Source organism: Aspergillus fumigatus, chromosome 6 (assembly GCF_000002655.1).
Source record: "Aspergillus fumigatus Af293 chromosome 6, whole genome shotgun sequence".
In the NCBI taxonomy this organism is placed as follows: Eukaryota; Fungi; Ascomycota; class Eurotiomycetes; order Eurotiales; family Aspergillaceae; genus Aspergillus; species Aspergillus fumigatus.
The window spans coordinates 3,677,549-3,705,157 of NC_007199.1; the positions used below are offsets into that span (position 1 = coordinate 3,677,549).

General features: G+C 50.3%; 8 protein-coding genes across 8 annotated transcripts; 3 read left to right on the plus strand and 5 right to left on the minus strand.

Moving 5' to 3' along the window:
- Positions 1–661: 661 nt before the first annotated feature.
- On the minus strand, positions 662–1,412 carry AFUA_6G14470 (TNT domain-containing protein; the record flags this gene model as incomplete). The annotated part of the gene is made up of 2 exons (XM_746228.1): positions 662–1,291; positions 1,338–1,412. The coding sequence occupies 2 exons, from the start codon at positions 1,410–1,412 to the stop codon at positions 662–664; spliced, it is 705 nt and encodes a 234-aa protein (XP_751321.1).
- A 456-nt stretch (positions 1,413–1,868) lies between these two features.
- AFUA_6G14480 (putative alpha-1,3-mannosyltransferase) lies at positions 1,869–5,056 on the minus strand. The gene is made up of 2 exons (XM_746229.2): positions 2,702–5,056; positions 1,869–2,635 (listed from the first exon to the last, which is right to left on the minus strand). Exons 1-2 carry the CDS (start codon positions 4,116–4,118, stop codon positions 2,142–2,144), a joined length of 1,911 nt encoding a protein of 636 aa, XP_751322.2. The 5' UTR covers positions 4,119–5,056; the 3' UTR covers positions 1,869–2,141.
- Positions 5,057–6,141: 1,085 nt separating this feature from the next.
- Positions 6,142–9,483, plus strand: exg17 (beta-glucosidase H). The gene is made up of 3 exons (XM_746230.2): positions 6,142–6,463; positions 6,516–8,529; positions 8,574–9,483. The coding sequence occupies exons 1-3, from the start codon at positions 6,391–6,393 to the stop codon at positions 8,974–8,976; spliced, it is 2,490 nt and encodes an 829-aa protein (XP_751323.1). The 5' UTR covers positions 6,142–6,390; the 3' UTR covers positions 8,977–9,483.
- Positions 9,484–9,559: 76 nt separating this feature from the next.
- Positions 9,560–11,459, plus strand: AFUA_6G14500 (uncharacterized protein; the record flags this gene model as incomplete). The annotated part of the gene is made up of 7 exons (XM_077805129.1): positions 9,560–9,770; positions 9,820–10,038; positions 10,085–10,346; positions 10,391–10,660; positions 10,712–11,019; positions 11,068–11,298; positions 11,344–11,459. The coding sequence occupies 7 exons, from the start codon at positions 9,560–9,562 to the stop codon at positions 11,457–11,459; spliced, it is 1,617 nt and encodes a 538-aa protein (XP_077661260.1).
- Positions 11,460–12,576: 1,117 nt separating this feature from the next.
- On the minus strand, positions 12,577–14,384 carry AFUA_6G14510 (FAD-dependent oxidoreductase). Its single transcript, XM_746232.2, has 2 exons — positions 13,399–14,384; positions 12,577–13,332 (listed from the first exon to the last, which is right to left on the minus strand). Exons 1-2 carry the CDS (start codon positions 14,377–14,379, stop codon positions 12,928–12,930), a joined length of 1,386 nt encoding a protein of 461 aa, XP_751325.1. The 5' UTR covers positions 14,380–14,384; the 3' UTR covers positions 12,577–12,927.
- Positions 14,385–19,888: 5,504 nt separating this feature from the next.
- AFUA_6G14520 (putative PTR family peptide transporter) lies at positions 19,889–21,350 on the plus strand (the record flags this gene model as incomplete). The annotated part of the gene is made up of 6 exons (XM_746233.1): positions 19,889–20,096; positions 20,453–20,551; positions 20,631–20,724; positions 20,796–20,935; positions 21,096–21,186; positions 21,245–21,350. The coding sequence occupies 6 exons, from the start codon at positions 19,889–19,891 to the stop codon at positions 21,348–21,350; spliced, it is 738 nt and encodes a 245-aa protein (XP_751326.1).
- Positions 21,351–21,686: 336 nt separating this feature from the next.
- AFUA_6G14530 (putative L-cystine transporter) lies at positions 21,687–22,890 on the minus strand. Its single transcript, XM_746234.2, has 3 exons — positions 22,349–22,890; positions 21,769–22,283; positions 21,687–21,707 (listed from the first exon to the last, which is right to left on the minus strand). The coding sequence occupies exons 1-2, from the start codon at positions 22,838–22,840 to the stop codon at positions 21,933–21,935; spliced, it is 843 nt and encodes a 280-aa protein (XP_751327.1). The 5' UTR covers positions 22,841–22,890; the 3' UTR covers positions 21,687–21,707; positions 21,769–21,932.
- Positions 22,891–24,082: 1,192 nt separating this feature from the next.
- On the minus strand, positions 24,083–25,935 carry eng6 (glycoside hydrolase family 16 protein). Its single transcript, XM_746235.2, has 2 exons — positions 25,059–25,935; positions 24,083–24,948 (listed from the first exon to the last, which is right to left on the minus strand). The coding sequence occupies exons 1-2, from the start codon at positions 25,833–25,835 to the stop codon at positions 24,868–24,870; spliced, it is 858 nt and encodes a 285-aa protein (XP_751328.1). The 5' UTR covers positions 25,836–25,935; the 3' UTR covers positions 24,083–24,867.
- Positions 25,936–27,609: the final 1,674 nt, after the last annotated feature.

Here is a 27,609-nt window from a genome sequence, read left to right on the forward strand (position 1 = left end):
CAATAGTTTGCAGCTTCAAAAATCTACCTGTGGATTTTCTCTGCTGATATAACGTCGTGTTGCTATACCTGCAGCGCCAACCAGAGAGGGCTAGAGGGCCAAGCAGCATCACATGATGGAGCAGGCGCTTCTCATGATGTTGCCATTATTCTTTGACATACATCTCTCGACGTATCAATCATGTCTTCCAATCCAGCTGCGTTTGGAAAACCAACTATCCTGTCTCTTCCACAAGAGCTCCGGGACATTATCATAGAATACAGAACAGGAATGAGACAGCAGAACTGGGTGGCTGCTGAAGACATATTGTTAAGGATATCCGACTATGCAGCTCCGTGGTTCTTGGAAAGCCTGGTCCCTCAGCTGCCCTTATGGCATCGCACAAGATACTGGAAATCTTCGAAAACCTATCCCTTTAACCCAAAGCCTGTCGCCGACTCCTGCTATTGGGATCACTGGCTAGACTGACAGCTCCGTGGCACTCTTGTTTCTCCCAAAGACATTGTGATCTTTCGTGGCAGAAGAAAAGCCACTGCGGTATCCAAACTCCTGTTGTCCATCTTAGCGTGATGCGATCTGTCAGACCTGAGGCATAATTCCTACCGATGCATTAAAGTTATCAAGATATTCTAACAAGATCCACTTCCCATAAGCGCATCCACTACTGATTCGGCCCCGGAGTATACGGATTCGAGTATTCCACCTTCTCATCATACTCGCTCTCATCCAACCGTCGCAAGTAACCATCATCGATCAATCCCAGCACATTGGTATATGTCACGAACTGCGTCCCCATCCCTGGCTGCTCAAACCAAGGCGCAATGGGCCCCAGTCCGACGACAAACTCCTTGGTCACCTGGTACACGTGATAGTTGTACGGATACATCCCGTCAAACGTGTTGAGATTACTCGGCGGCAACGAGCGCTCGATGTACGGCGCTCCCAGCGGCGCCAGAAAGGTGCCATACTCCGATCCGAAACGGTCAAGCTTCATGCCAACCGGTAAGGTCGCGTTGCCGAGGATGGGTTGCTCCTCTGTGTCGAGGGCGAACCCATTGGCAGGAGGGTAGATATATGTCCCGTTTGGAGCGACATCGGTGGCCCATTTGTCTAGGAACTCGGCCGGGCAGAGGGCGCCGAACCGCGCGTAGGTGCGCAGCTCGTTATTGAGTGGGAATTTCTGAGGTAGGACGACGGGACCGAGGCGAGGGTCCCCGCAGACGTAGGTGTCGTTTTGGAAGGTGATGCCGGCGCAGGGGTCGGGCCAGCATCTGGCGGGGAAGAGAGAGTCCTGAATGGTTAGTCGAAGACTTGAATGGTGGAATGTTGGCTTGTACCTCTGTGTGTTGGAGAGAGAGGACAGTAGCAGGGAGCAAGGCGCTAATCACCAGAATGGCGTTGGTGAAGATCATCGTGAAAACGCGCCGTGTAATACTGAGAAGAATAAATTCGAGCGAACATCCTGCTATTTATCTCCCTCCAGGTGTATCCTGTATGCTTCAGTCACTCACCTTGCATGAAGATCGCCGGGGTTCATTCAGCTGATCTTACCACAAACAGCCTTCAGGAATGCGATTGACATTCTGACATGGATTCCAAAAATGCGACTAGGGGAATGGCCCTATGGTTAGGGAACAACCGTCCTCCCTTCGGGCCGCAGATGCATCTCCATGGATGCACTCAAGTATTCACGAGTTGTTATTTGTCAATCGTAGCTGAACTATTGAAACTTAAGTGAACTATTGACGCCAATCTGAAGCTGAGTCGATCGAGACCCACACCAATCCCCCAACAGGCTCAGATTATTCATGCAGACATAAGAACTCCAAGTGCTCCGTAGCTCTTGCTCAGGTTCAGCCCATCCGTAGCTGAGCCTTAGTGCCTGGGTACCTTAATTAACAGGCATTGGCAGATGTAGCACAGAGTAGCAAACGAGATGTCATGCTGTGATTGGCTCAACAGGACCAGGGGGGATCTTGCCCTTTTTAAAAAGGGACACATACATGACTTCCTTCCTGTTGAAATTCTGCAAGTCTTCATCATCTTCTTTTCTTCTTCTTCATGATCAGTTATCATCATTAGTAGCTAGAGTTATGTACACCAAGAACGGCCCAGATATTTACAATGACCTTATTAGACTGCTAAAGTCCTATACCTTTGGTACCCAGAACGCCTGCACGCCGTCCGGACTCAATGATCATGTCAAGAGCCTGTCTCTCAGTCAGGCTAAATTCTCCCTTATGTTCTGAGGTCAAGCAGCAGATGTTGTGAGCCCGCAATTGCCAGGCGCCTGGGTCGCGAATCTCTCGGGGTTCCCTTAAGAAGGCCTCGAATCGACTAGGTTCTCGATTCTTGCCTTTGTCGAACTTATTTGGGAGGAGCCAGCCGTTGAACCATAAAGGTCGACCACTGCGATCCAAATGAAGTAGTTGGGGAGCACAGATGGTGTACATCTCTGGCGCAGTTGTCATTCCCTGATCAGTAGTATTGGTCTTTGCTGGCTCTTCTTGTGCCACTGGACCTTTTACCGCTGGAGTCTTCTCCAGAGTGCCCATCACTCCTGCATCCCCGTCATGGAACGCATAGTCCAGGTCCCCGATCAGCTCCCATCCCAGCCAAAAGGTCTCTTTGTCGCCTGTTTGGTATCCGCCGTTAGTTTACAACAGACTAAAGTCATGCACAGCAGAGAGGCAGAACGTACCATAGACCATATCATACACACCCGTCTTCTGCTTCGACTTATCGCCGTCGCGGTCAGGTCCATTCATCCGCGTCACCAGAAGCAGCGCGATAAAATGTCGCCATTTGTCCACCACAACCACCCCTGATTCTTGCATATGTCCACTCTGACCCTTCCAGAAGCGACTTTCCATGGCTTTGCTGGACACTGGTCTGGGCAAAATCTCTTGCAGCCATCGTTTCTTAGACTCGGGCATCATCAGGCGGTCTTTGAAGAATAGGGCCCCGGTCTTTTGATAGGCCTCGTCTTCAAACAAGGTCTCCGGGTTCTGCAGGAACAGCGAATCGGCATCAATAAAAATGGCTTCCCTAAAACTCGAAAATAGAATCGCAAACGGTTTCCCGGCCCATCCAGCCAATGTCCAGCCATTGTCGTTCACCATCACACTCAGATCTCGTGTAGTCACACCGGGTAGCGCCTCCAACTGTTCACGCATATCCTGGCTCAGGTCCCGATCGCCCAGATACATGACTTCGATTGGCAGGTCGCACCCCAACTGGCGGATAGCCGGAATCGAAGCGAGTAGAAAAGGTGCTTGGTTGTCCCCGGCTGAAAAGACCAGCCCCCGACCGCCACTATGAATCTGTGTGTGGAGATGAATATGGTCTGGGAAATGCGGTGCGGTCCACGGGAAGAGCAGTGTTGATAGTTGGGTAATGAGCGAGCGATACGACTCATAGGAGCGGATAATGTCCGCTGTGTTTCTCACCATACTCTCTGCCACCTCCGGATGTCGTTTCAGGTACTGGATAATGTCGTCGCGGATGTATAGACCATCATCGGTTGGCACCAGATGCACGGTTTCCCACGCCTCAAACAATGCCCAGAAATCGCGGGTTCGGAGGCCCAGATCACGGAGTCGTTCCCCACCGGTTGCTTCGAGAGGACGCAGGAGGCTTTGCATGCGCATTTCGTCTGGGAGAACGGCAATCATCCGGTCGAGTGCCCTGCTCAAGTCAATTCGACGCGGTGGTACATAGTCTGTAGCTTGTGCGGTCGGCTGTTCGTCAGGTAATTCATCAGGGACAACTACGTGATCTTCGAGATCGAGCTCTGACTCGGTAGGCGCAGGCCCCGCCAGTTTGGGACCTATCGACGCGCCTTTCTCTTCAACCAAGCTCAGCCCGTCTGTCAGAGATGAGGTTTGAACATGTATCCCAAAGTTAGTGACCTTAAGCGGCGATGAAAGGCTCGGGGGCCCAGCAGTAAAGTCATAACATATCAAGAGAACAATCAATATTATCAGCAATTGAAGTGCAAGAGCCCGACGCCTGCGCCTTAGCGGTGGCCGTGGCCGCCATCCTTTTGCATCTAAGATGGCATATTTCTCGATATCATCACTGGACATGATTTCAACTGTGGAGGTTCGCAGAAGCATGGGCAGTCCCCGAAGGGCTCTGAGAGGTCTTGAAAAGTCAGGCGCATTCCGATCAATCCACGAAAACCGCTTGACTTAGTACTAGGGAAAAGATGAGCCCGGAGCAAGGGATGGTGAGATCGGACCGTCTTCCTTGGTCATATGGGGGGCTATTGGATGGGCTGTCTTACGAGGGGAACCACCAAATGACCACCACGTAGCCTTCTATTGGTACGAGAGCCAATGACATTGCTTGTGGGAGTTCACTGGCAATATACTGTCGGCTAAGAAACATGACAAATATTCACTATCTCATCTCAAATAGACCCGGCTCTTTGGTCTTGAAGAATGGCACCGCACTCCAGGGTAATGGAGTCTGCCAACTAGGAGAAGTGTGCCATGCCAGTGCAACACTAACCAGGATCATTGCAACCTCATGGTTGGATTTCTGGACCCTTGCATAATGAAGTGCCGAGTCCAGCAGAGGTCCGAGTGTCGACTAGTGTTCTATTGGTAAGGTGCATCAGTATTCAGAGTTGCACACCGGATTTGCAACCAATCTGCAAACAACATAATGCGGGGTTGTCAGCAATCATCACAAGACATATCAGCCATGTCTCAGCCTCAGTATAAAATTGCGAGGAAATCTTTCAGACGCTTCAATTACGAACCAATAACCTTGAGCAAATTTGCCTGAGTGTGAACTGGCTTGCTTGAACTCGGAAATGTGACAGTGAAGTCAGCCATCCTGGCCCCCTTCTGCATGGGTTTATTCAATGACTCGTGGCTCGTGCCGATTTGAGGCCAACTCTGCACGAATATACCAGAGAGTACTACTTGCACACGAGGGTGGTGGCTGTTTCCGGTTTTTGATAAGCAAGCGAGAGATATTACAATCAATAACTGAGTAGGAATATCCAACCGAGATACCGGATAAAACTTGGTAGCAAGAGGTTGCAGTCGCTACTGGGAAGCATCGGCACCAGCACTTATGAAGAGCTAGAACGGTCAACAGTCTTGCTGGACGTCCTTGCCACAATTAATTTTGCCTTGTTGTGGTGGCTTGCTCTTCTCTCCATGAACACTATGCTATTCTGTCGATCTGCAGAGCGATTGTACGGTAAACAGTGCTCTAGTATACTAAGCAGCCTTGGATGTTGCGGGGATGGGCCTGTCTACCATGCGAGTCCCGGTAGTGAGCTGAAGCGATCGCAGGTCCATCGTGATTGTCCTGCAGCATTGCAAACGCAAAGCAGTATACAGACGTCTAATGGTGGCGCCCGCCCTGCGACGAGAGCGGACTCTTGGCGATGACTGATTCTTTGAGTGTCCGGGGATGTTGATTTGATTTGGGTGACGACGAGGAGTCGTATTGTTGTTCCTATTCGTCTCGCCATGTTTTTTGCTCTGCCTCTGTCACTAAGCATCGGTTGCAGTGATTTCCTAGTAGGGGTAGTTGTCTGGTGTTGTGCCGACGGATTGAAGCATCTAGTGCGATCGATCAGGATCGTTGGTTGACTGCGGTGACCACATTTTTCTTTCATCTCGAAATCCGCATGGACATGATCCGTCAGTTATATTCACCACCAGATGCGCAGCTCAGTCTCTAACTCCCTTTGGCCTTCTCCGCTACTGGATAGTCAGCGGGGCTCCAGCTATCAATCGATTGCTAGTAACATGGCTTAAACAAAGAAGATTCGGCTGCCATACACCGCATGCGCAGGAATGCCTTCCTCAGGGCAGAGGTACTAAGCCCTAGGATAGTCCTTACACCGTCATATTCGTGCCGAGATGGTTATTGGCCACCCGCTATAAACGGGATATATATATATGACACATGCCTGTGCAGAACTAGCTACCGAGCTTGATCGCAATGGGACTTTCAATGGACCCTTATTCCTCGCCGAGCAACGACCTCAGAGCAGCGAAAGAAGTCAGTAAGCACTGTTCTTGAGTGACCAGGCTAAGATCTGATGTCAGCACTTGAGCTTGGCAGAACGTTAGCTTGACAGGACTCGGCAACGGCCAGGGTGAGAATAATTTAACCGATACAACGGGCTCTTTCTCCTCTGACACACTAGTCCTTTTTCCAATCACATAAACCCACATCGCGTGGGGGTGCAAAGTCCATCAGGATACTATCGACGGATTTAGTCCCCCAGAAGAGTCGGGATTTCGGCTCGAGGGCCGGGAAGATCGTCATCTGGTTGAAACATTGCATACTTTTATGATCACTGCAGCGGTGCTTGTCTGAGAACATGGCAAAATAACCATCAATGACAACCAACTGAAGATGACACCCAAATTCGACATCGACTATGTTTTAGCCAATATCACCGAGGATGACAAGATTGCTCTGCTCTCCGGTATTTATTGTTAACCCAACCACTGTCTGTAACACTTGCTAAAGTCTCATAGGGAGTGACTTTTGGCACACTCATGCAATCCCCAAATTCAATGTGCCTCCGATTCGTACCACTGACGGGCCAAATGGGATCCGCGGCACCAAGTTCTTTGCCGGGGTGCCCGCTGCATGCCTCCCATGTGGCACAGCCCTAGGCGCCACCTGGGATCGTGATCTGCTGCATCAAGCCGGTGTCCTGCTTGGCAAAGAATGTCTCGCCAAGGGGGCACATTGCTGGCTGGGTCCTACGATCAACATGCAGCGGTCGCCCCTAGGAGGACGCGGGTTTGAATCGTTCGCGGAAGACCCCCATCTCTCGGGGATCATGGCCAAGTCAATCATCCTGGGCTGCGAGAGCACTGGGGTTATCTCCACTGTCAAGCACTACGTAGGAAATGACCAGGAACATGAGCGCCGCGCTGTCGATGTGCTGGTTACCCCGCGCGCACTTCGGGAGATCTATCTCCGTCCCTTTCAGATTGTAGCTCGGGATGCCCATCCGGGGGCATTGATGACCTCGTACAACAAAATCAACGGCAAGCATGTCGTTGAGAATCCTGCCATGCTGGATATTGTCCGCAAAGACTGGCACTGGGATCCATTGATCATGAGCGATTGGCTAGGAACATACACCACCATCGACTCGCTGAATGCGGGCCTAGATCTCGAGATGCCGGGTCCGACGCGCTATCGCGGAAAGTACATCGAATCAGCCATGCAGGCAAGACTGATCAAACAGTCGACGATCAGCAAGCGTGCTCGGAAGGTCCTGGAGTTTGTTGAACGCGCCAGCCGCGCTCCTGTGTCGGCCGATGAGACTGGCCGTGACTTCCCAGAAGACCGGGCGTTGAACCGGACCCTGTGTGCAAACAGTATCGTTCTGCTGAAGAATGATGGCAATCTGCTGCCGATTCCCAAGACAGTCAAGAAAATTGCACTGATCGGGTCTCATGTGAAGACTCCGGCTATTTCAGGCGGCGGCAGTGCTTCTCTTGAGCCGTACTATGCAGTCTCTTTATACGATGCTGTCGTCGAAGCACTTCCTGATGCCGAAATCCTCTATGAAGCGGGCGCGTATGCTCACAGGATGCTTCCTGTCATTGATCGAATGCTTAGCAATGCTGTCATCCACTTCTACAATGAACCTCCTGAAAAGGAACGCACACTACTGGCGACAGAACCGGTCGTTAACACTGCGTTCCAGTTGATGGACTACAACGCTCCCGGTCTCAACAGAGCCTTGTTCTGGGCTACTCTAATCGGGGAGTTTACACCAGATGTCTCTGGGCTGTGGGACTTTGGTCTCACCGTATTCGGAACTGCCACGCTTTTCATTGACGATGAAATGGTCATTGATAACGCCACGCGCCAAACCCGCGGAACAGCCTTTTTCGGCAAGGGAACGGTGCAGGAGGTTGGGCAGAAGCAGCTCACTGCTGGACAAACGTACAAGATTCGAATCGAGTTTGGATCTGCCAACACCAGTCCTATGAAAGCTATCGGTGTGGTTCACTTTGGTGGTGGGGCCGCGCATCTCGGTGCATGTCTACACATGGATCCAGAGCAGATGGTTGCCAATGCGGTTAGAGTCGCTGCAGAGGCGGATTATACGATTGTGTGCACAGGACTCAACAGAGACTGGGAGTCGGAAGGGTTCGACCGTCCCGATATGGATCTGCCCCCCGGCATCGACGCGCTGATTTCGTCCGTGCTTGACGTGGCGGCTGACAGGACTGTCATTGTTAACCAATCCGGGACTCCTGTTACGATGCCGTGGGCGCATCGAGCCAGGGGAATTGTTCAGGCATGGTATGGAGGCAATGAAACCGGCCACGGCATTGCCGATGTCCTGTTTGGAGATGTCAACCCGAGTGGAAAACTGCCTCTTTCCTGGCCGGCGGATGTGAGGCACAATCCCACGTATCTGAACAATATGAGCGTGGGGGGTAGAATGCTCTACGGTGAGGATGTGTATATAGGGTATCGATTCTACGAGAAGGTCGGCCGCGAGGTCTTGTTTCCATTTGGGTAGGTTGATCGTCTTGTTCACTAGATGCATGCTGACCCGGCAGACATGGTTTATCATACACAACCTTCCATGTCTCTCCTGAGGCGACGGTCTCTCCAATTGTCTTCTCGTCGGACAGTCCGCCCACTGCCACAGTCCTAGTCAAGAATACTGGTCCCATGGCAGGAGCGCAGACCCTACAGCTTTATATTGCCGCGCCCAATTCAGCAACTCCACGCCCTGTCAAGGAGCTACACGGATTCACCAAAGTGTTCCTACAGTCTGGAGAAGAGCGATCAGTTTCTATCCACATCGACCGATACGCGACCAGCTTCTGGGATGAGATCGAGGATATGTGGAAGAGCGAAGAGGGCGTGTATCAGGTGCTGATTGGGACTTCGAGTCAGGAGATTGTGTCTCGAGGAGAGTTTAGGGTGGAGCAGACAAGATACTGGCGTGGTGTATAGGCAGCATCGTAGCATTCATGTTCCATCGTTTAGTCTGCACTTGAATCTCGCCAGCTTGGCACCGGGTAAAGACGTGCATTTATCCGCAGTGCAAGCTGGGCAGGGTGGGGGGTCAAGCCATTACTGAATCGAGCCACTTCCATTACCTATTAAGGCGTTTTCCGTGCTCAATCCGGGGTAAACGTGGGGCATGTGATGATCCTTTGTCTCTTGAACCCAACTGTAACCCAAATCCTCCGGGAGCTCGTTGGACGGTTCTACCCACCCCCCGCAGGAGGTCTTGGGCCGCTCTTGGCAGGTATGCTGTCAGCATCCAACCATGCTCAATTAAAGACCCCATTGGTGGGGGATATAACCAGAGTTCCCGTCTTGTGGACGTGGGGGTTGCAGGATGCCTTTCCATCAAGGAGCATCTCAGACCAGGACCTCGGTCAGAGCTATCAACAGGGTCGTCGCGGCCCATCACCAGTCCGCCCTGGCGTAAGCCATCTCCCTCACGGGCTCCTACATATAGCCAGACAAGGCCGTCTCGTCCTCATAGTGTCAAGCCATCAGCAGCATCGATTCTACGACACTGATCATCATGGTTGTAGTGCCAAAGCATCGTGAGGAAGATGTCGCGGAGCCCGTCCTGGCCAACCTGCTGGCCGACGATCACACTCCTTGGTACAAGAAGCCTAATTTGAGATACTTGTATTTTATTCTGTTTCCTGCATGCATGGGAATTGAGATCACCTCGGGATTCGACTCGCAGATCATCAATACCGTGCAGATCGTCTACACGTGGAACCAATGTATTTCTCCGCACATCGTTATGCTGTAATTAAATGCTAACATGTCTAGATTTCGGGAAGCCGACTGGGGCCATTGTCGACGGCAAACCCAAGTATGAGATCGAGGCAAATCTCAAGGGTTTCCTTGGAGCCGCATATTCCCTCGGAGCCATCATCTCCCTCCCGTTTGTCCCCTGGGTAAACCAGCGATTCGGCCGACGATGGACGATCATGTTTGGTTCCTGCGTCAGTCTCGTGGGTGCTCTTCTGCAGGGCTTTGCCAACGGAGGTATGCTACCCACTCTTGGGTCGAATCCCCATGCTTAATTCTGTAGTCGGCATGTATGTCGTCGCGCGGATGGTCCTTGGATTTGGCATTCCCTTCTGCATCGTTGCTGGGTCTTCCCTCCTGGGTGAATTGGGATATCCCAAGGAACGACCCATTCTGACCTCGCTGTTCAATTCTTCGTACTTTATCGGCCAGATCATTGCTGCTTCCGTCGGTTTGGGGACGGTGACCATCAAAACCGACTGGGCGTGGAGAATTCCGTCCCTCCTTCAGATTGCACCGGCCATGGTGCAGATTACCTTCGTCATGTACGTTGTATCTGACTGTGCCCGACAGAACTGACAGTGTGCAGGCTCCTTCCCGAAAGCCCCCGGTATTTGATCAGTAAGGATCGCCACGAGGAGGCCTTTGACATCCTGACCAAATACCATGCCGAGGGTGACCGCAGCTCGGTCATCGTGCGAGCCGAAATTGCGCAGATCCAACGCACCATCAAGCTCGAGCTCGAGGAGGCCAAGCAGACGTGGTGGGATATGTTCCGCACCGCTGGTATGCGTCGCCGGTTGTTCATTACGGCGTTTTTGGGATTGTTCACCCAGTGGTCGGGCAATACTTTGATCTCGTTCGTGCCGCTGTTTTGCCTTCTTGATATGTTTTTGCTAATCAATGCCAGATACTACCTGAGTGACCTCCTGGACATGGTCAACATTACTGACGGTGTAGTCAAGTCCAAAATCAACATCGGCATTGCGTGCTGGGGTCTCGTCTGCGGCACGACGCTGGCGCTGACTGTTCCTCGATTCAAACGACGGACGATGTATATAACGTGTGCCTGTTCGTTGCTCTGCGTATATATCGCCTGGACCATCTCCATGGAACGCTTCCTGGCTACCCACGCCAAAGCCGCCGCCATCTTGACCATTCTCTTCATTTTCTGCTATTCGCCGGCTTACAACCTCGGTTACAACGCATTGACATATAGTAAGCCATCCCCTTGTGCAAGATGATACATACCGACTGACTGGTCAGCCTACCTGATTGAAATCTTCCCCTACTTTGGTCGCTCCAGAGGCCTCTCGTGGTTCCAGTTCTACGGACGAGGGTCGACCTTCTTTGCAACCTATGTGAACCCGGTCGGCTTGAAGAATATCGGCTGGAAGTGGCTGCTGGTGTATTGCTGCTGGTTGGCTTTCGAGCTGGTATTTATCTATTTGTTCTTCCCCGAGACGTATGGTAGAACTCTCGAGGAGTTGTCTTTCAGTAAGTTTCACCTCTGGGGTGGCTAGACCAAACTAACGTCTACAGTGTTCGAGGGCAAAGAAAAGGCCAATGAAGTGGCTGCAGCTGTTCACAAGCAGCTTGATCAGGGGCCTGATGAGAAGGCGCAGGATGTTCACGTTGAGGTGGCTTCGCGGGCATGATTGAACTGTTACTTCATGCGATTGGCTGTCCTTGACCAGCAACTCTATAACATGATACCATACTCCGTAGATTATCCAACTACCGTTTTAACTAGTGCCGACAACAAGGCTAGCAGGATCTGGATCACACTGCCAACCAAGTATAGCCGTCATCAATGGGGACCTGTCCATGCGATCCTATCACCAGAAGAGCACATAAGGGACAGTAGTCAGCAGCGTTGTTGCATGGTCTGATAATTCATCTTGGAAATATACTACTCTCGTGATGGATGGCATAACAGTGAAAGACACCAAAGCATCCGTGTAACTGACCGGATCACCTCGCGTTGGCGGGCTCGTCGATAAACGGTGGAATGTCAGGCACATATTGCCCCATGGCATTCGCGTCCGGGCCAGTGCCACTTCTGACTCGGCAATGAGACTCGCCTCCGTGAAGTATGTGTTGATACCCTGGTACTTGTACTTGGCTATATCCCCGCCGAAGCACAGCTCCCTGATCTTGACCAAGTCTGGCTCTTTTCGGGCATGAGACGATCATATAGAGTCCGTTGGAAATGCGTATTCATTCGCAAAGCCATGCAAGCCCGCCAAAATTAGTCCAGCCCTCGTGCCCTTGCTGATGGGGTCCAACACTGGCGGCATATACGGGACTGTTCCTCCCAGCGCCGCCCTGGTGATTCTCAGCTCTGGTGCGTACAACGGCTGTAGTTCGAGAACGCATCTAGACAAAATGAACGAATAGCCCGCTATGGGGAGGGTAATGATGATTTATCAAAATATGACAAAAGACCTGTCGAACCTGGGCTGTCCGATAACGATCGAATGCCTGTATCTCTCTGTCGGCGTCGGTGCTGTGAGCTACTGGAAGTATCCATCTCCCATAGCTCCTGAAAGTCTCGTTGGCACAGACCTGTGCTATTATGTGTAAACCTGCTACAATACATAACCCACCGATAGTCGATGATGAGTCTGAAGATGACAGCCTTGCAGGAAATTGTCATCCCCCCGACAAGACCGGCAGATCCGAGTCATCGAGGTCATTCGGATAATCAATGATTCCCTGAACTGTACAAGTCATTCGGCAGTTATGTGATCAGGTCTGCTTTAATGACTGTCTGCTGAGGAACCGACCTCTCTTCACTCCTCTATTCACTCTCGATGGCTAACGGAATCAGTTAACGGCCATGATAATCTCGGCTCTGGCTTTCCGGCCTAGGTCAACCTCCTGCGGAGCGCATACAAACCATTGAAAGCGAGATCCTCATCCCTGAAGCCTGTCATGCGCAATGAACAGTAAACTCTGTCTAGATTGTCCTAATTCATAACTCCTAAGGCATTCCGCGTCTATTGAAGACCATGCATATCTCATGTTACTTTCACCATACCCAGACCCAAACCACAATCAAATCATGAACCGTCAAGAGTCATCAAACGCCGTGCTCCATGCTGTAACATTCATACAAAGACTTCATAATGACAAAGGGACTTTTGTCCTCCTCTCATCGGCATCAAGAGCGGCCTCCAATTCGCTGGTCAATGTAGACACCGACAGATCGGACATGCTTTCATGCGTCGGTGGTGGGAAGATTGGTTCACCCATCGGGGCGTCGGCTTTATCCATTACCAAACGATTTGGTGGCAGCTGGGTCGACGACATGCAGTCTCGGAAGTTCCCCGGAAAAAGGCCTTTGTCCAAGTCGCTCTGCCATAACCGGCGGGTGGTATCGAACGCTTTATCGACCAGCTCTCGCCGCGCGTTTTCGTATTCTTGGAATATATGGTGGAGAGGACGGCCACGCCGCCGAGCGAAGATCTGCGCGAATATGACCGCGTCTTCGATGGCGTATGCAGCGGATTCCTCGCGTGGTGGCATCTGCAGTGGTCAAAATTAGCGCTGCTGCTATCCTCCCCGCGAAAGGACCGGACCGTTCGTACTTACCGCGTGTGCGGCATCCCCGAGCAGGAGAGCGCGGCCAACATGCCACTTTCCCCGCTGGCGAACCTGATAGATTGGATACAGCTCCCAGTCATGCGTCTTGTCAATCCACTCCCGGATCCACGGGAAGGCCGACGTGCCGAATTTACTGCGCACCTGGTAGCGAAGGGCCATCTGTGCGGACGTGAGTGCCGCGGTATTGGTGCCTGTGGAGGCCAGCGCGCGGTACCGCTCGATAATGTGTTCATTCACACGCATGATCGCGGCGACAAACAGGGTCTGATGACTGGGGTCACAGTAGCTGGCCAGCAGCGATCCTTGCTTTGTAAGGTGAATGGCCGATTGGTTCAAATGAGATGGTAGCGATACTCGCTCGGCCGGAGCCAGACTCTGAATAAAGGCGATGCCGGTATATTCGGAATGATTCCCGGGATCCACCAGCTGCGTGCGGACGGCCGAGTGGACGCCATCGCATCCCAGCAGTAGATCGCCCGTGGTCGTCGTTCCATCGTTGAATGCGAGGGTCACTGTGTTTCCGTCCATGGTGGTGCTGGACAACTTCTTGTCAAACTCTACCGAGATCTGTGCGTACCGGCGAGCCACGGCCAGCATGGCGCGAAACAGGGCACTCCGCCGCACTCGGCGACTCTTATAGCCTCTGTAACCGCGGCCGGTCTCGTCAGCAAATCGCAAGGGACCCAACGATCGCCCGGAGCGGAGAGAGTAAAGGTTGATTTCATCTACCTCAATTCCCGCGCCGTCTCCCATCCGAGAGAGTTCAGGCAGGACGCCTAGCTGATCCAGATGGTGCTGAGCGACCGGAGTGAGACTGATAGCTCCTCCTTCCCCCATCGAATGTTCATCTCGACTTTCGTAGATGGCCATGTCCAGGTCCGGCTCAACCTTTGTGAGCTCTTTCGCCAGAGCGATGCTGGCCGTGAGGCCGGCGATTCCACCACCCACGATCAAGATGCGGCACGGCATGTTGCGATGGGCTTGGGAAAAAAAAAAAAAAAAGGCCGAACATGTCGGCCAGCGACTGTAGATATAGCCCATTTTATCGGATCCGAACACTAAACTGGGGTGGCCGACTGAAACCCGAAAGTAAGGGAAAAACTTGGCAATTAGCATCAAAAGGACCATCTGGAACGTCTGCACTGGTTCGGCTGCGTCCCGGTATTAAACGCAGTGACTTGACTGGCTGATTGTGTGGCACGGATAAGCCTGTGGAGATAAGTGGGGTCATAGCCCAGATTAATGCAGTCTGATTGGGTGAAAGTTTTTCTGCATGACAAGCACATGAAGACATCAACCATGGGTCGCATGCAGGTCGGATCCGAGACGGCAGAGATCCCTTCATCTGATAGGGTGTACATCTGTTACCCGCTTGTTCCCGTTAATTCTTTCTAGATGAGATCGAAGCAATTTGGGATTCTAGACCTGTGTGGGCCACGATCAACAACGGAGCCAAGAATAGGTGGTTCACTGACTTGTGAATACAGGCGGATTGCCGAGGTCGTACGGAGTGGGGTGTTGTGATTGGCTGCCACTGGTTCTACCTGCAGTTAAGCTTAAGGGGCAATCAGTGGAGAATCATCAGTGTCGCCTGTTGACGGGTTATGCACCATGCTACTAGAAGACAGCGGGTTGCATAAGACATGCGCGCGGACAAGGTTTGCGCCTCGAAATTTCTGCTCTGGGGAAGTTTAGATTTTAGACTCCCAAGGTGGACGCAATTCAAGTTTTGTTGCATTTGAAAATGAATTTCCTGCCACACACAATCGGCGTGCAAGCATAGATGCGCATACTTCTGATAAAATGAAAATCAGCTAATACTGTCATCTTGGCCGGATCGGTTAGCAAGCTGACTTTAGCATTGTCAGCGACATGAGAACAATTCACAGGATTATCGGATGAGATATCCACTTGTCAAGGAGACTGTTCCATCCGAACCCCCGATCGTTTAGTACAGAGGCGGGCCGAGGTTCAACTGACATCTCCGCGATTGCCAAGATATATCAGAGTGCCACCCAGAACGGGCACCTTAGTGCTCCAAGCCACTGACGCACTTCCTTCGAAGTTAAACTCAGCTGGCCATGTAAAAACTTGGTTGACGGCAGGGAAAAAGATGAGTTCCCTATCCGGTTCTCGTCCGACTCTAGCACAGACTTGGCACTTCCTGTGTAGGAATTATGAAGGCTAAAACATGGCAGAGCTGGCATGGCTATCATTTCGATTTGCGCTGTCGGCGAATTAATTTCGTCCAGGTCAAACAAATTATTGCTCAATGTAGGGTTACTGCCGACACAACTGTGGTCGTCTGGGGACTTGACTAAATGAACGTAAACTAATGGACCATGGTGTACTGTTTGTACCCCAGTCCGTCATGAAATCTATTGCTGGCATTCCAATACTTCCTCAGCACGTTCATGCACATATTTGCCACTGATTTCGCCACGTTTGTTGCTGGTCTTCTCGATTTATAGGGTTCAAACCTACGGTCTGTTTTCTGTTCAAGAAGTTCTGAAAGGCTATATGCTAGCTTCCCCGAGGTCATGATGGTAAGCACAGTCGCCCAATCCCGAATGCAACGCCACATGATAAAAAGAAGAAAGATGGGGATGAGGCGGAGACAAAAAGATTGCACCAGGAGTGCCTTGGGGCAGAAGTGAGCACCGAGAGCATCGGAGGCCCCTTACTGCCGGACCATGCCCTTGCTGGTCATGACAATGCTTAATGTGACGTCTCAAGATCGATGTCGCGGAGGGCAGCTGGCTGCACTGACTGCCTTGGTCTCATTCCGCTGCCATCAGGGAAAGTGTTCATGGCAACTGTATGCATAACAAGTCTATCAACAACCTGTTTGAAATCATCAAGGAAAATCACATCCGATGCACATTTGAATATGATGTACGGCTGCTCATTGGTTAGCTAAGCTCTTTGTGGTAGAAACAGATCACATACCTTCCAGAAGGGATTGACCCCTTTGTCTTTGAATACATGGCCCACGGTCACAGCGACATCCACGAACATAAACACGATCGAGAGGATCATGCATAAGAGCAGGATCCCGAACCTGGAACTGATTTTGACCAGCTCTACCAATGTGACATTATAGCCTGTTTTGATACTGTAAGTCAACCAGCATGCTGTGAAAATCCACCAGCCATCTCTGTGGGAGCTGATCAGCATGCGTGCAAGATGGGCGAAGGGAATCGTGGTTTTGGACAAACGAGTTGTACCTTACAACCACTTCCCAGGGGCGAGTAAACGTGAAGGAGTCATTGCCGAGTCCATTGAAGTAGGCGGAGTTCAAGTACATTTCCGCAACCCAGTAGGGAGTCACCAGTATTACCGTACCGATGAACAGGGCGCTACCCAGTTGCGATACGAAGAGTTTTATCTTCATCCAAGAGACTACATTGTGAATATCGTAAGATACGTACAGGCACGGAGGCTGTAGAGCTGAGATACCTGATCTCAAGATTAGCCGAGACTTCCTTCACATTCAGTAGCTCCCCGGGAAACTCACCAGCCGTATGTTGGATCGGGGAAAAAGACAAAGGTCCCATGGCCTAGAGAAAAGAGGAGCTACAACAATCAACCCCAGCAACTTAGCCAAGGAGTAAACAGCGTACACACCTCTAATAGAATCAACTTGTGTAAAAGCACCCCTTTTCGAATATTTGCCAGGGTAATCATAATCAGTATGACCAGTCCTCCGACAAGAAACCCTTGGCTCCAGGCTTCAAGAATAACGTAGTCTAAGCCCATGGACGCTCGGCCCTGCCCACTCGGACGATGCTGGTCCATGCTCTGGCGTATTGAGTGACCTGGGCCCTGGAGCGACTCCATGCGGCTACCATGCAATACCGACGAGGTGTTGGTGAATGTCAAAGAGAAGAGAGAAGATCCCGGACTGCAATGAGATCTGGACATTTACTGAGTAGAGAGGAAGCCATGGATTCATACCTGACGAAAACTGCAAGGGTTGGTTGGGACGATATCGTTAACCCTCCTTGGCATCCCCTATAACCACATCTCAAAGTTCCAGTTGCCACCGGAAGACGACCTGGCGAAAACTTTGACATTTGCGTCAACTGTGGAAGCATAACGACTAACTTTGCGGAGAACAGCACGAGGAATACGAGGCTTTCCTGTGAAATAAACCAATCAGCGGCGCGAGTAGACACGCGGCCACATGGTCTGCATTCGTCAAAAGCTAAGGGATTGGGCCCCTTTTCCAACCCTAAAAACAAAGTCGTGGCTGCTCTCGACAAGTCAAGGCATCTCGGCCTGTCTCATCTGTCCGTTGCTTCCTAAATGTCGGGACGGGACTGTTTGTCGGCTCTACGATGGACACGGGGTTGTGTATGTTGTCATGGCCTACGGAGTACGTTAAATGTGCTTCATACATGTTGTCCGCCAATTTATCAACAGTACCTCCTCCAGTAGAGATACGATTCACCCTCCAGGATATACAATTGACGGCTGAGGATTGAGTCACCATTGCCCAATGTTGCATACATTCGGATTACGGCACTCACCTCAAATCGAGATGATAGATTGCACGCTCACCATCTGGTTGAATCCAGTCGAGCATTCCATGACTGACAGACTACGGCTGCCTCGCCGCTTCTGGTGCGAGTTTATACGAGATTGTAGTTCCTGGATGGGTAGGAAAACGAAGAGGCACTTGAGCAGTTCGGCCACTTTGCATCGTGACTGAACCATATTCGGTATGATTAAATATAAAAGATATGTTTCCACCTACCAGTAGATGACATCGCGATATCCATATCTCGACACCGGCTTGTATTTCCCGTCGATGATCCATGACAATGGGAATATACTTGGAAACGAATCATCTCCTTGTTGACTATTACAAAAAATATAGGATGTTATGTCTTCAACATTAACATTTATCTTGTGACAAGACGCCTCTTGAAAATGAGCAGCCCACTCTTTCTACTGCATTGTCTCAATGCAAAGGGTCCGAAGATGACGAAGAGATGTACTACGGCTCTCAACCATTTTTCATTCCGTTGTGTAGTAGGGATTTGAATCATCAGTAGTATATTGAATGATTTGGATCCTACTATATGGTGATTGACATTGATACTATGGATTCGATATGGATTTGATATCATTACTCGATGATTTATTATAGGTGGACTGTAATCATTCAGTGAATAATAAAAAACTATAATGAGTCCCCCGCTGTAATCCACTCACTACCTACGAGCTACTACTGACCCAAGTCACCCAACTACTCAGATAACAGACGTCTCTTTCTCTTCATTTCATCCATACAACAACACAATAACCGACATCATTTCAAAGAAGCCTTCGAGAAAGTTTTTCATGTGACATCACCCGTGCTAACCTTAGGTATCTAGAGACAAGAGCTCATTTCTCAACGACTGCATCAGGCCCCTCAAGAACTCTTTCAATTTCATCATAGAAACACCAGTTAATCATGGTCCACAACCCAGTTACTATAACGTCGAGTCTAATCGTGTCTAGGCCGACGCCATCCCAAAAGGCTGGACTAGCGACCCCGCGCTCTTCGACGGGTTTTTCGACTACGACTCTGCAGAGGCCCATTTGGCCCGACGCCATGGGATGAATGACCCTATACTCTGTTGTTGACGAGCCCTGATACGGGGGAGATGGCATACATAATCACGTCGGGTGGCCGCTTTTTCTGGGGTAATCCAATGATTGATTACATCTTTGAGATCACCAAGCCCAGACCTGGCCGGAGATTCTGCGCGCTCATGCCACGAAGGTAGAGAGGGGATTGAGGATGAAAGAGCTCCGGCCCGTGGTTGTCAATGAGGAGCCCTGGGAGGAGGAGAAAATGATAGTTGAAGGGCAAGGCTCGTCCGTTCATCCATTTCAGAGAAGTAGAGCAAATCCAAATCGTTGACAGCCTCTGTTGTCGAACGTAACCTTGTAGATGATTGTAGGCGGCACCATTCTGGAGTAGTTCACTATGGCTGAACAGTTGTTTTCGTGGCTGAACGGCCGTGTTGACTATACAATCTATGACGCTGTACGATGCTGTTTAGTCACATTTTGTCTCTAAGACTGTTCCTTGAAATCGAACTTGGACTAGATTGATATGTTAGTCCGCAAAGCAAGTATCTTCACATGGGTTTAGGAACAAGAGGCTGTCCCATTTCTCCCGCGATCAAGAATGACGAAATCTATAAACAGCATCTCCTCTTTGTGGAAGCTAATTTTCTCGATTTTTTTTTGGGGAATTTGGACAAATCCCAAACTCCCTTATGTAGACACCGACAAACTTGACCACTGACCAGCGAACGCTATCCTGAACTCCGGTTTTTGGGTTGAATTCCGGTCTCTTTTCTAAGCCTGAGAGAAATCTTTTAAAAGGAAGTATAAACAGGAGAAAAATATAAAGAATGAGAAGCATTGTCCTTTTTGACAATCTGGTCCCTCATTCTACAAACCCGGATCTGCGAGGATGGACACTTCAGCAGAGGATAGAGCCGAACGAGGACGAGCACCACATGTCGCTCAATTGTCAACAGCATCAGAAACCAAAATAGCGACTGAAGACGAGATCAGGGAACTGGAACATGTTGCGGCCAAGCTGCCAGCACGGGTTTGGCTTGCTGCAACGATTGGAATGGCGGAGCGGTTTGAGTACTACGGCACACCGACTCTCTTTCGTAAGTGGCAGACGCTATTTTGATTTCGTCACGCAGAGCTCTGACGCTGGCACTTGATTTCTATAGAGAACTGTCTCCAGAATAGTCCAGACGACCTCATACCGGGTGCAATGGGATTAGGAAAGTCTCGTGCTACCACTGTCAACTTAGCGTTTACTGTTGCGGTGAATCTGTTGCCATTGCCACCGTCAGTCCTGGTTGATGGACGTCTAGGGAGATATAAGGCTTTGCAGATCTTCACTGGGTACTGAAGGGTTCAGTTCTAGCATACTTTCTTTGGATGTGTTCTAATCACTTGGCTTGCAGAATCTACGCTCTAGGGTCGGCAGTTCTGTTCGGCACCTCATTTCCCGCAGAGATGAGGAGCAACGTTGCTCCCATAGGTTTCATTTTGGGAAGTATTCTGATTGCAGTGGGACTTGGAGGTGTTCAAGCTTCAGCGCAGCCTTTTATCGGTAGGGGGTGCCCCAGCCTTGTGTTCGCTCAATTTAAAGAAGACCCTACTCACTTCCTGCTTAGCAGACCAATATACAGAGCAAACCTGGCGGATAAGGGTTGCAAAGAACGGCAAGCAAGTAGTCGAAATTCCCGAAGTGACTATCCAGTATATTTACAATGTGTATTATTGGTATGTAGAGTCGACAGTACCTTTCAAAACAGACGACTTTCTTTACTGACTGGCATGGATCATCATTCTAGGATGGTCAATGTCGGTTCATTGGGAAGCATTGCCACTACATTGATGGAGAGGTACATCGGCTTCTGGTCTGCATATCTGCTGGATCTATGTGCGGTGATGATTGCAGTTGTGGTTGTCCATCTGGCAAAACCAAAGTTTGGTATGATACAGGCATCGTCCTCTCAGTTATTATCAACGATTGCTGATCCCGAGAGAATCAACAGTTCATCCTGTCGCACAAGCGTCCGTCCTTCCCCATGCCGCTCGCTACCTATGGTATGCTGCTCGGGGTGGTTTCAGCCTAGATGCTGCACGTCCAGAGTATCAGTTGGAGAACCACCACGGAGTGGTACCATGGGATAAGGAATTCATTTCGGAGCTTCGGGGTGCTCTGTCTGCATTCAAAATATGGTGCTTCTTCCCCATTAGTGGATCCTGTCCTACAATGTAGCTTCTAATACTGTAGCAGCATTGGATGGCCCATTTTCTGGGTATGCATGGGACAGGGCGCTCAAGTCTCAATCTCACAAGCCGGACAGATGGAAACCCACGGGATTCCTAATGACCTGATCTAGTCGTCGAACCCCATTGCCTATGTGATCATCGGTGTGCTTGTCCAGAAACAGCTCTACCTTCTCCTCTAACGACACAAGATCTCGTTTAGCCCCGTCAACCGTATCAGTCTGGGATTCATCATCATGTCAGTGGCCATGGCATATTCTGCAGTCGTGCAGGCAATCATCTATCGCTCCGCACCATGTTACTCCCACCCACTGTCGTGCCCTGCGTCGTCTGGGGGCCACACCCCCAACCACGTGCATGTCCTGCTTCAGCTGCCCACATTTGTCATCATTGCGCTAGCTGAGGTGTTTTGCTGGCCGACTGGATCAGAGTATACCTATTCGCATGCCCCGAAGAGCATGAAGTCGGTCCTGCAGGCCTGCTATATCAGTACCGCCGGAGTGGGGTATCTGTTGGGAATGACTTTGTCACCTCTAGCTAAGGATCCTTTACTTGTGGTGCTCTGGTCAGCGACGGCTGCGATGATGTTTGTGACAGCCTGCGCTTTTCGGGTCGCATTCAGGAACTTCTAGTGGTTGGTTTATGCCAGCGGAGTGGATAGCATGAAAGAATAGACAAGGGCATCATGTGGATATCTAGCTATCGTTCCCTGTTCTCAAAAGCGGATCATGCTCAGACAGCTGCGCCCCAGTGCTCCTTGATTTGCGCGAGTACAGACAGTAATGCTGGACAAGTAGAATGATGTCAAAAAAGATCGTGAGATTCCCAAGCACAAGCTTGGTAGCGTTTCCCTGTGCGCCGGACCAATCTGCTTGTAAGGAAGTGTCGATAATCAATTGTATCAGAGAGAGCATGCCCCCTGTGAAATCCATCAGAACTGCAATCATACAGAAGCCTTTTGTTGACTGGCGGCAGTAGTTCATCCATGCCTGCGGGGTGTATTTAATCACGGTGAGGAACAATTTGATGTTTCCGATCGTGTATAGCTAGTAGTGAAAAGGATGTCAGAAATGGTTTCCCCGCCTCTTCTTTATGATATAATGAAACGCACCACATCAAGCCACTGTTGCGAATGAAACTGTGGAAAATACAACAGCTCCATGACTTTGACTGCGACCAGACCAAAACATCCTGAGAGAAGGACCACCGTCAACCTGCTTGGCTTCCGCTGTGTTTGATTTTGGGGCTCAATCGTCCATAGAACAGGCCACTGGAACTGGCTGTAGATCAGCAAGCAGATGATGGTCCCATGTAAGGCATAAAAGAAATCATTCACATGCACGGGTGGTTCGGGGCTCTGGGGGTGCCGCTGCGCGTATTGGGCGCGAATCACGGGGGAGAATAACAGGCCGCCATTGAAGACCGTGTAAGCGGATAGGCCGAGCATATTGAGGAGAGCGAAGTCAGGGGAGAAGCCGCTTGTTGCGCGTCGGCGTTGGTTGTGGATGAGCTGCGGGTAGAAAGACACCGACCAGAGCAGGAAATAGCTCCATCCCAAACCCTGTGAAAGGGCTTGGAGGAACCGACGGACTTTCAATGTCATGGTACGTGGTATGTTCTGGGATCAGTTCAGGATTGAGGATTGAAGGTGTCACTGTAGTGGAAATGAAATTAGCGCTGACTGTTTCTGTTTAGTCCGTCGGACTTGGCTCGGAATTGACCGGAGTATCGGAGCCAGAACAAAGCCAAGAAAAATCATATCAAAGGTCATATCATTGAAATATGACAAATTCGTACATGCACAGTCATCCATCTCATCCATTGAGCTTAAAATGCGCAATGCTTATATCCTCTCCACCCAGTGACCCCGAAGATATGCCTCACCATCAACTTGTAAAGTGATACATTCTTCATGGCCTTGCTCAGTTCACTCGTCAGGTGCTCACTGCCAGTGCGTAGATTATTTCGAAGATCTCTAGCCGCAGGGATGAACCAGTGTATTATTCATGGAAGTTGATCCCATCCGCTGTCAGAAGGATATCGAATGGTTGCCGCGTATTCATAATGATGGATGTAAGTCAGTGCCAACAGTTGCCCTGGACTCCCCAATATGCCGTCATGGTACGTAGTTCAATTTGGGCCAGCATTCGGAGGATCAAGTGCTTGGCAATCACAGCAGACTGGCTCACTGTGTGTAATCATATATCAGGCTTTTTATAGTAGGAAAGACTTGGAGACAGTCTACGAGCTCAGTAACCACATGTGCGGACCATGAGACCGAGATGCTGGAATCAGTTGCGGGAATCTTCCCATGCTCGCGCGGTAGCTGATCCAGTCTGTCCATTTCAATGCCATTTTGATTACAGTGATGGAGCTTGTGGGTCCCAGGTACCCAGTAGGCAGAGACTCTCCTATATTGGAATGCGTTGAAATCAAGGCTTCAAGTCCGGGGTTCAAGGCGGTGCCTTCCCAGCGAGTTGATTAACCAGCAAGCTGTTGTTTCGGAGATGAAGATGCCATAACTATGAGAACAGGCTCTTCAGATGCGTTCCTAACCAGCCTTAGCAAGGAGCTTACACACCATCCCAATGAGACGTACAGGTGTCTTCTTCTAGCGCGTGTCAAGGGTGCTGGGTAATAAAACATTAACATGTCAAGCCGCATTGTCGACACCGCGAGCACACGGGCTGTGCGTGGTCACAGCGGATCTTGTCTTTGTGACGAGGCCCGCAGGATGCAAGCTTTCCATTGCAACGCCGAGAGCTCCAATAACAATGTGTTAGCATCGTGGAATTTTCGCAGCAATGAGGGGAGGTCTACGGACATGTTGCAAAGCCGAAGGCACGTTGAATATAGCACGGCCCAAATGTTGCTGTATCATAGGGAATTGTACATCACCCCACTTGTGTTCAAAGCCTCTCAATGTTGCTGGAAAGTTCGAAGAAGAAGATTGAAGGAAAGCGACTTGACGTTCTGGTTCGTTGAAGGCTTAGTGGATTGAGGGAGTGTGAGATTTGGAATCCCTCATTGACTGTCCATCATCACTAACCCGGTCACTGCTTCCTGGGGCATCTCTCGATCAGTTGCGCCCTCATTTCGCGCGGTTTCATCATAGAGAATCCATCGCATGCGGAATATCCTTCTGTCAGGTCCAAAATCTGGCGATATACTCGGCCTGTCAGTGCCAAATTTACTTTACCTTCATATCAAAAAGCAACCCTTCGGTAGCGCTATGCCGCATATTGCTGGAAAGGCGAAGAGACAACGCAGTGCTTGATATTCGAACTAAGGAGAATCGATGCGCTGCGCATCCATTGCTGGAACGATTCCGGATACCGGCGTCAGTGAAGGGGCTCTCCGCCGTTCACAGGAACAGCACCAGCCTGTCTTTAACTTTGACAATAGCCTTACCGAAAGTATGCCACCATCGTATGAAGCCACTACAGTGGGTAATGGTCCTTGGTCAAGGATGCGATCCATTGGACCCTAACGCACCAAAGGAGGGCGAAAGTATAATGACGAAAAGAGCAAAAATGGGATGAAATGACTGGGTCACTAAGAAGCGAGTATGTACAGGCAGGTTCAAAAAGCAATATTGACAATCAGTATTCTGGGACCACAGACAGAGCTTTAAGACACGTAGACGGCGACATAACCGACCTCCATCATGCTGCCATAGCCGTCGAGGGTGTTCGAATTAGGATTACCGGGCTTCAATATCAAGAAACATGTCACGTCAGCACACTCACATCCTATGAATATTTGGGATGGAAATGTTCGGAAAGGGGGGAAATCAAAAGAAAAAGGTTCACTGGACTTACCCAATAGCCGCCGACAGCAACGTTGAGGATAAAGAACAGCGGGTCGTGACACAGCGTGGCCCACACACCCGAGTTGCCGATCTGGGACCCGGTGATCTGGTGGAACTGCTGGCCATCCATATACCAGGTGATTTTCTCGGATTGCCAGTTAGATGGCGTCCGGTCCCAAGTCACACGCCATGTGTGCCATGACTGATCTGGAATGGTAATGCTTCCTCCCAGGCCGTTTGGCTCATTGCAGATGCCGCCTGGATTAACATCACAGTGGGCAGTGCCGTAGCCTACTAGATTGCCATTGATATTCTCAAGGATATCAAGCTCTCCGCACTGAGGCCACCCAGTCCCTGATCGGATGGAGCTCCCCAGGATCCAGAATGCCGGCCAGATCCCCTGTTTATTTGAGGTAGGGTTACTACCAAACCGGATATTGGCCTCTGCAATTGTTACCTTCCCTGCGCTTGGCGTGAAGGTGTACTTGCTCTCAATACGGCCTGAAGTCCATCCGCCTGATACTGAGCTGTCCTTCCAAGGCACCAGCTGCAGTGTGCTGCCGCCGCTCAACTGGACGTTTGCGGTTGAGCTAGTATATGTCTCTAGCTCACCATTCACCCCTAGGTTCCCTGTGATGATGTTCCAGTTGTTAGAGTTAGGGAGCGTTGCTGATGAGCCAGCAAAGCTGTCACTCCACTGCAGCGTATACCCTGAGTATGAGGGAGGAGCCCAGGCTAAGGCCAGAGAAGCCAGAGCGGGGAGGAGAGAAGCATAGAGGAAGCACATTCCTAAAGAATAGCCGAGTGACAAGACAGACGCAGACGGTATAGAACACGTGGGCTGAGGAGAGAATATAGAGAATCTCAGAGGAACAATGATAGGCGTCAGGATAACCACTCTTTATGACGGATTAGAGATAGGGCTCCTCAAACTGGACCGACAACACTGGCAGCTGTTTATATAGGACAGAAAGGCCCATGGACTATCGAGATGATGACTGGAACACGACGTTGCTACCCATCGGATTGACCGAAGGAAAGTAACATCTCTGCGTTTCATCTCCTCAAAGCTATCAAGCCCAAGTTTGTGTCGTAATGGTGAAATAGTCAAATTAAAGATCAGCGACGGCCCATTCATGCTGTTACATCGCTCTATCAGACTAGGGCAAGCAAGGACTGAATCTCTGTGCGCAGTCATATGAAGATGTAGTAGATTGAACAATATGCTTAGGATACGCGCTAAGAGGCTCGGGTGGCTCTTGCTTTTCCAGGTCACTACTACTCAGAAGCTTTCCTTCCATAGTTGGTAGGTTAAAGTTAGTTGATCATTGGCAGCAACCTCCGGCCGGCAATTCTTGCTCGGTATTGAGCTGCTTGAATCAGTGGATCATAGATTATACCTCTAAAAAATTGCTAATTGACTCATCTGTTTCATGGTGAAATGGAGATCCGTCTTGTCGTCCGTGGCTTCGTGCCAGTATTGCTGTGCGCGAAACCTCCTTGGACACCAGTTTCCCAATTTGGTGATACAGTGGAGAATTCTATCTGCCTTGAAGGAACGGAAAACTACTCTGTATACTATTTCACCTGTCTCTGCCGGTCCAATTCGAGGAGTCCTGAATCCCCACATTCAAGGGGTAGAACGTTTCGGGATTATCTGTGGCGTTGAAGCATTGTAACCGGAGCGAATGGTACTGCAGAAATTCTATATTCGGGGCCTAGGGCTGGCCTACGCTCATAATTGCTCGATAGATTCAGACACGTTTAGGGGTAGTCCTTTGTCCGGCGGCCATTGCATAAAAGTTTTAAGGCCATGTCTGATAGACATGTAAAGATGAAGTCTTGAGATGCATTCTCAGTAATGGGGCAAAACTGAATAAAGCCCACTCAAGTGATGCATGTTTCCATACTGATCGCATACCAGAGTCACAGGAAGCTGTTCTTGGGCAAATTTCCAGATCCAGGATCACAGATGATGAGTACGGAGACATAGCCATTCCTGGGAAGGGTCCCCGGTGTGGGACACACCTACGCCCCATTCAGTCATCTGGCTGTCACAGACTCGTGGTTTCATAGTCCCGTTTCTCAGAGGGTCGGCAATAGCCTGATATAGGAATCCTCCGAAAACTCAACATGAGCGTGGCGCCCGATAGCGTTGATACCCTACAATTTCATAGTGCGGCAATTGGGCATTGCGGCGTGGTAGCGGAAGCTGGAGTGTGCTTGCCCTACCCAATCTGCTACACGCACGGAGTATTCTTCAGGTCCTTCGCCCGGTGCGTAAGAAAAGCCTATAAAGCGGGGAAATTAAATGTAACGACGGACAGGATGCCGCCACTGATGGAGCTAAAATCGGCAAGGGGCGGGAATGTCTTCCAATAGAAGTCAGTCCATGCTTTCCAATCCATCCACTGTATCTGCTCAACGTTCTAGACCATTATCAACATATACTTCACGCAGGAACAACTTGGTAAGGTCTGGCTGCCCCTGGTGGGTGACCGATCTCCGTACAATTGGCCGTTCCATGGCGCTATGAAAAGTGACCGCAATCTTAATTAGAC

Bases quoted from the DNA above. Each gene is read 5' to 3' on its own strand.
- AFUA_6G14480 (XM_746229.2), bottom strand. From the start codon at position 4,118: ATGCTTCTGCGAACCTCCACAGTTGAAATCATGTCCAGTGATGATATC. The intron at 2,636-2,701 runs GTACGTTCTGCC...GATACCAAACAG, and splicing joins TGTGTATGATATGGTCTATG to GCGACAAAGAGACCTTTTGG.
- exg17 (XM_746230.2), top strand. From the start codon at position 6,391: ATGACACCCAAATTCGACATCGACTATGTTTTAGCCAATATCACCGAG. The intron at 6,464-6,515 runs GTATTTATTGTT...AAAGTCTCATAG, and splicing joins CAAGATTGCTCTGCTCTCCG to GGAGTGACTTTTGGCACACT. The intron at 8,530-8,573 runs GTAGGTTGATCG...CTGACCCGGCAG, and splicing joins GAGGTCTTGTTTCCATTTGG to ACATGGTTTATCATACACAA.
- AFUA_6G14510 (XM_746232.2), bottom strand. From the start codon at position 14,379: ATGCCGTGCCGCATCTTGATCGTGGGTGGTGGAATCGCCGGCCTCACG. The intron at 13,333-13,398 runs GTAAGTACGAAC...TGACCACTGCAG, and splicing joins TCGGGGATGCCGCACACGCG to ATGCCACCACGCGAGGAATC.
- AFUA_6G14530 (XM_746234.2), bottom strand. From the start codon at position 22,840: ATGACATTGAAAGTCCGTCGGTTCCTCCAAGCCCTTTCACAGGGTTTG. The intron at 22,284-22,348 runs GTGCGTTTCATT...TTTCACTACTAG, and splicing joins CGCAACAGTGGCTTGATGTG to CTATACACGATCGGAAACAT.
- eng6 (XM_746235.2), bottom strand. From the start codon at position 25,835: ATGTGCTTCCTCTATGCTTCTCTCCTCCCCGCTCTGGCTTCTCTGGCC. The intron at 24,949-25,058 runs GTAAGTCCAGTG...TTGATATTGAAG, and splicing joins TTGCTGTCGGCGGCTATTGG to CCCGGTAATCCTAATTCGAA.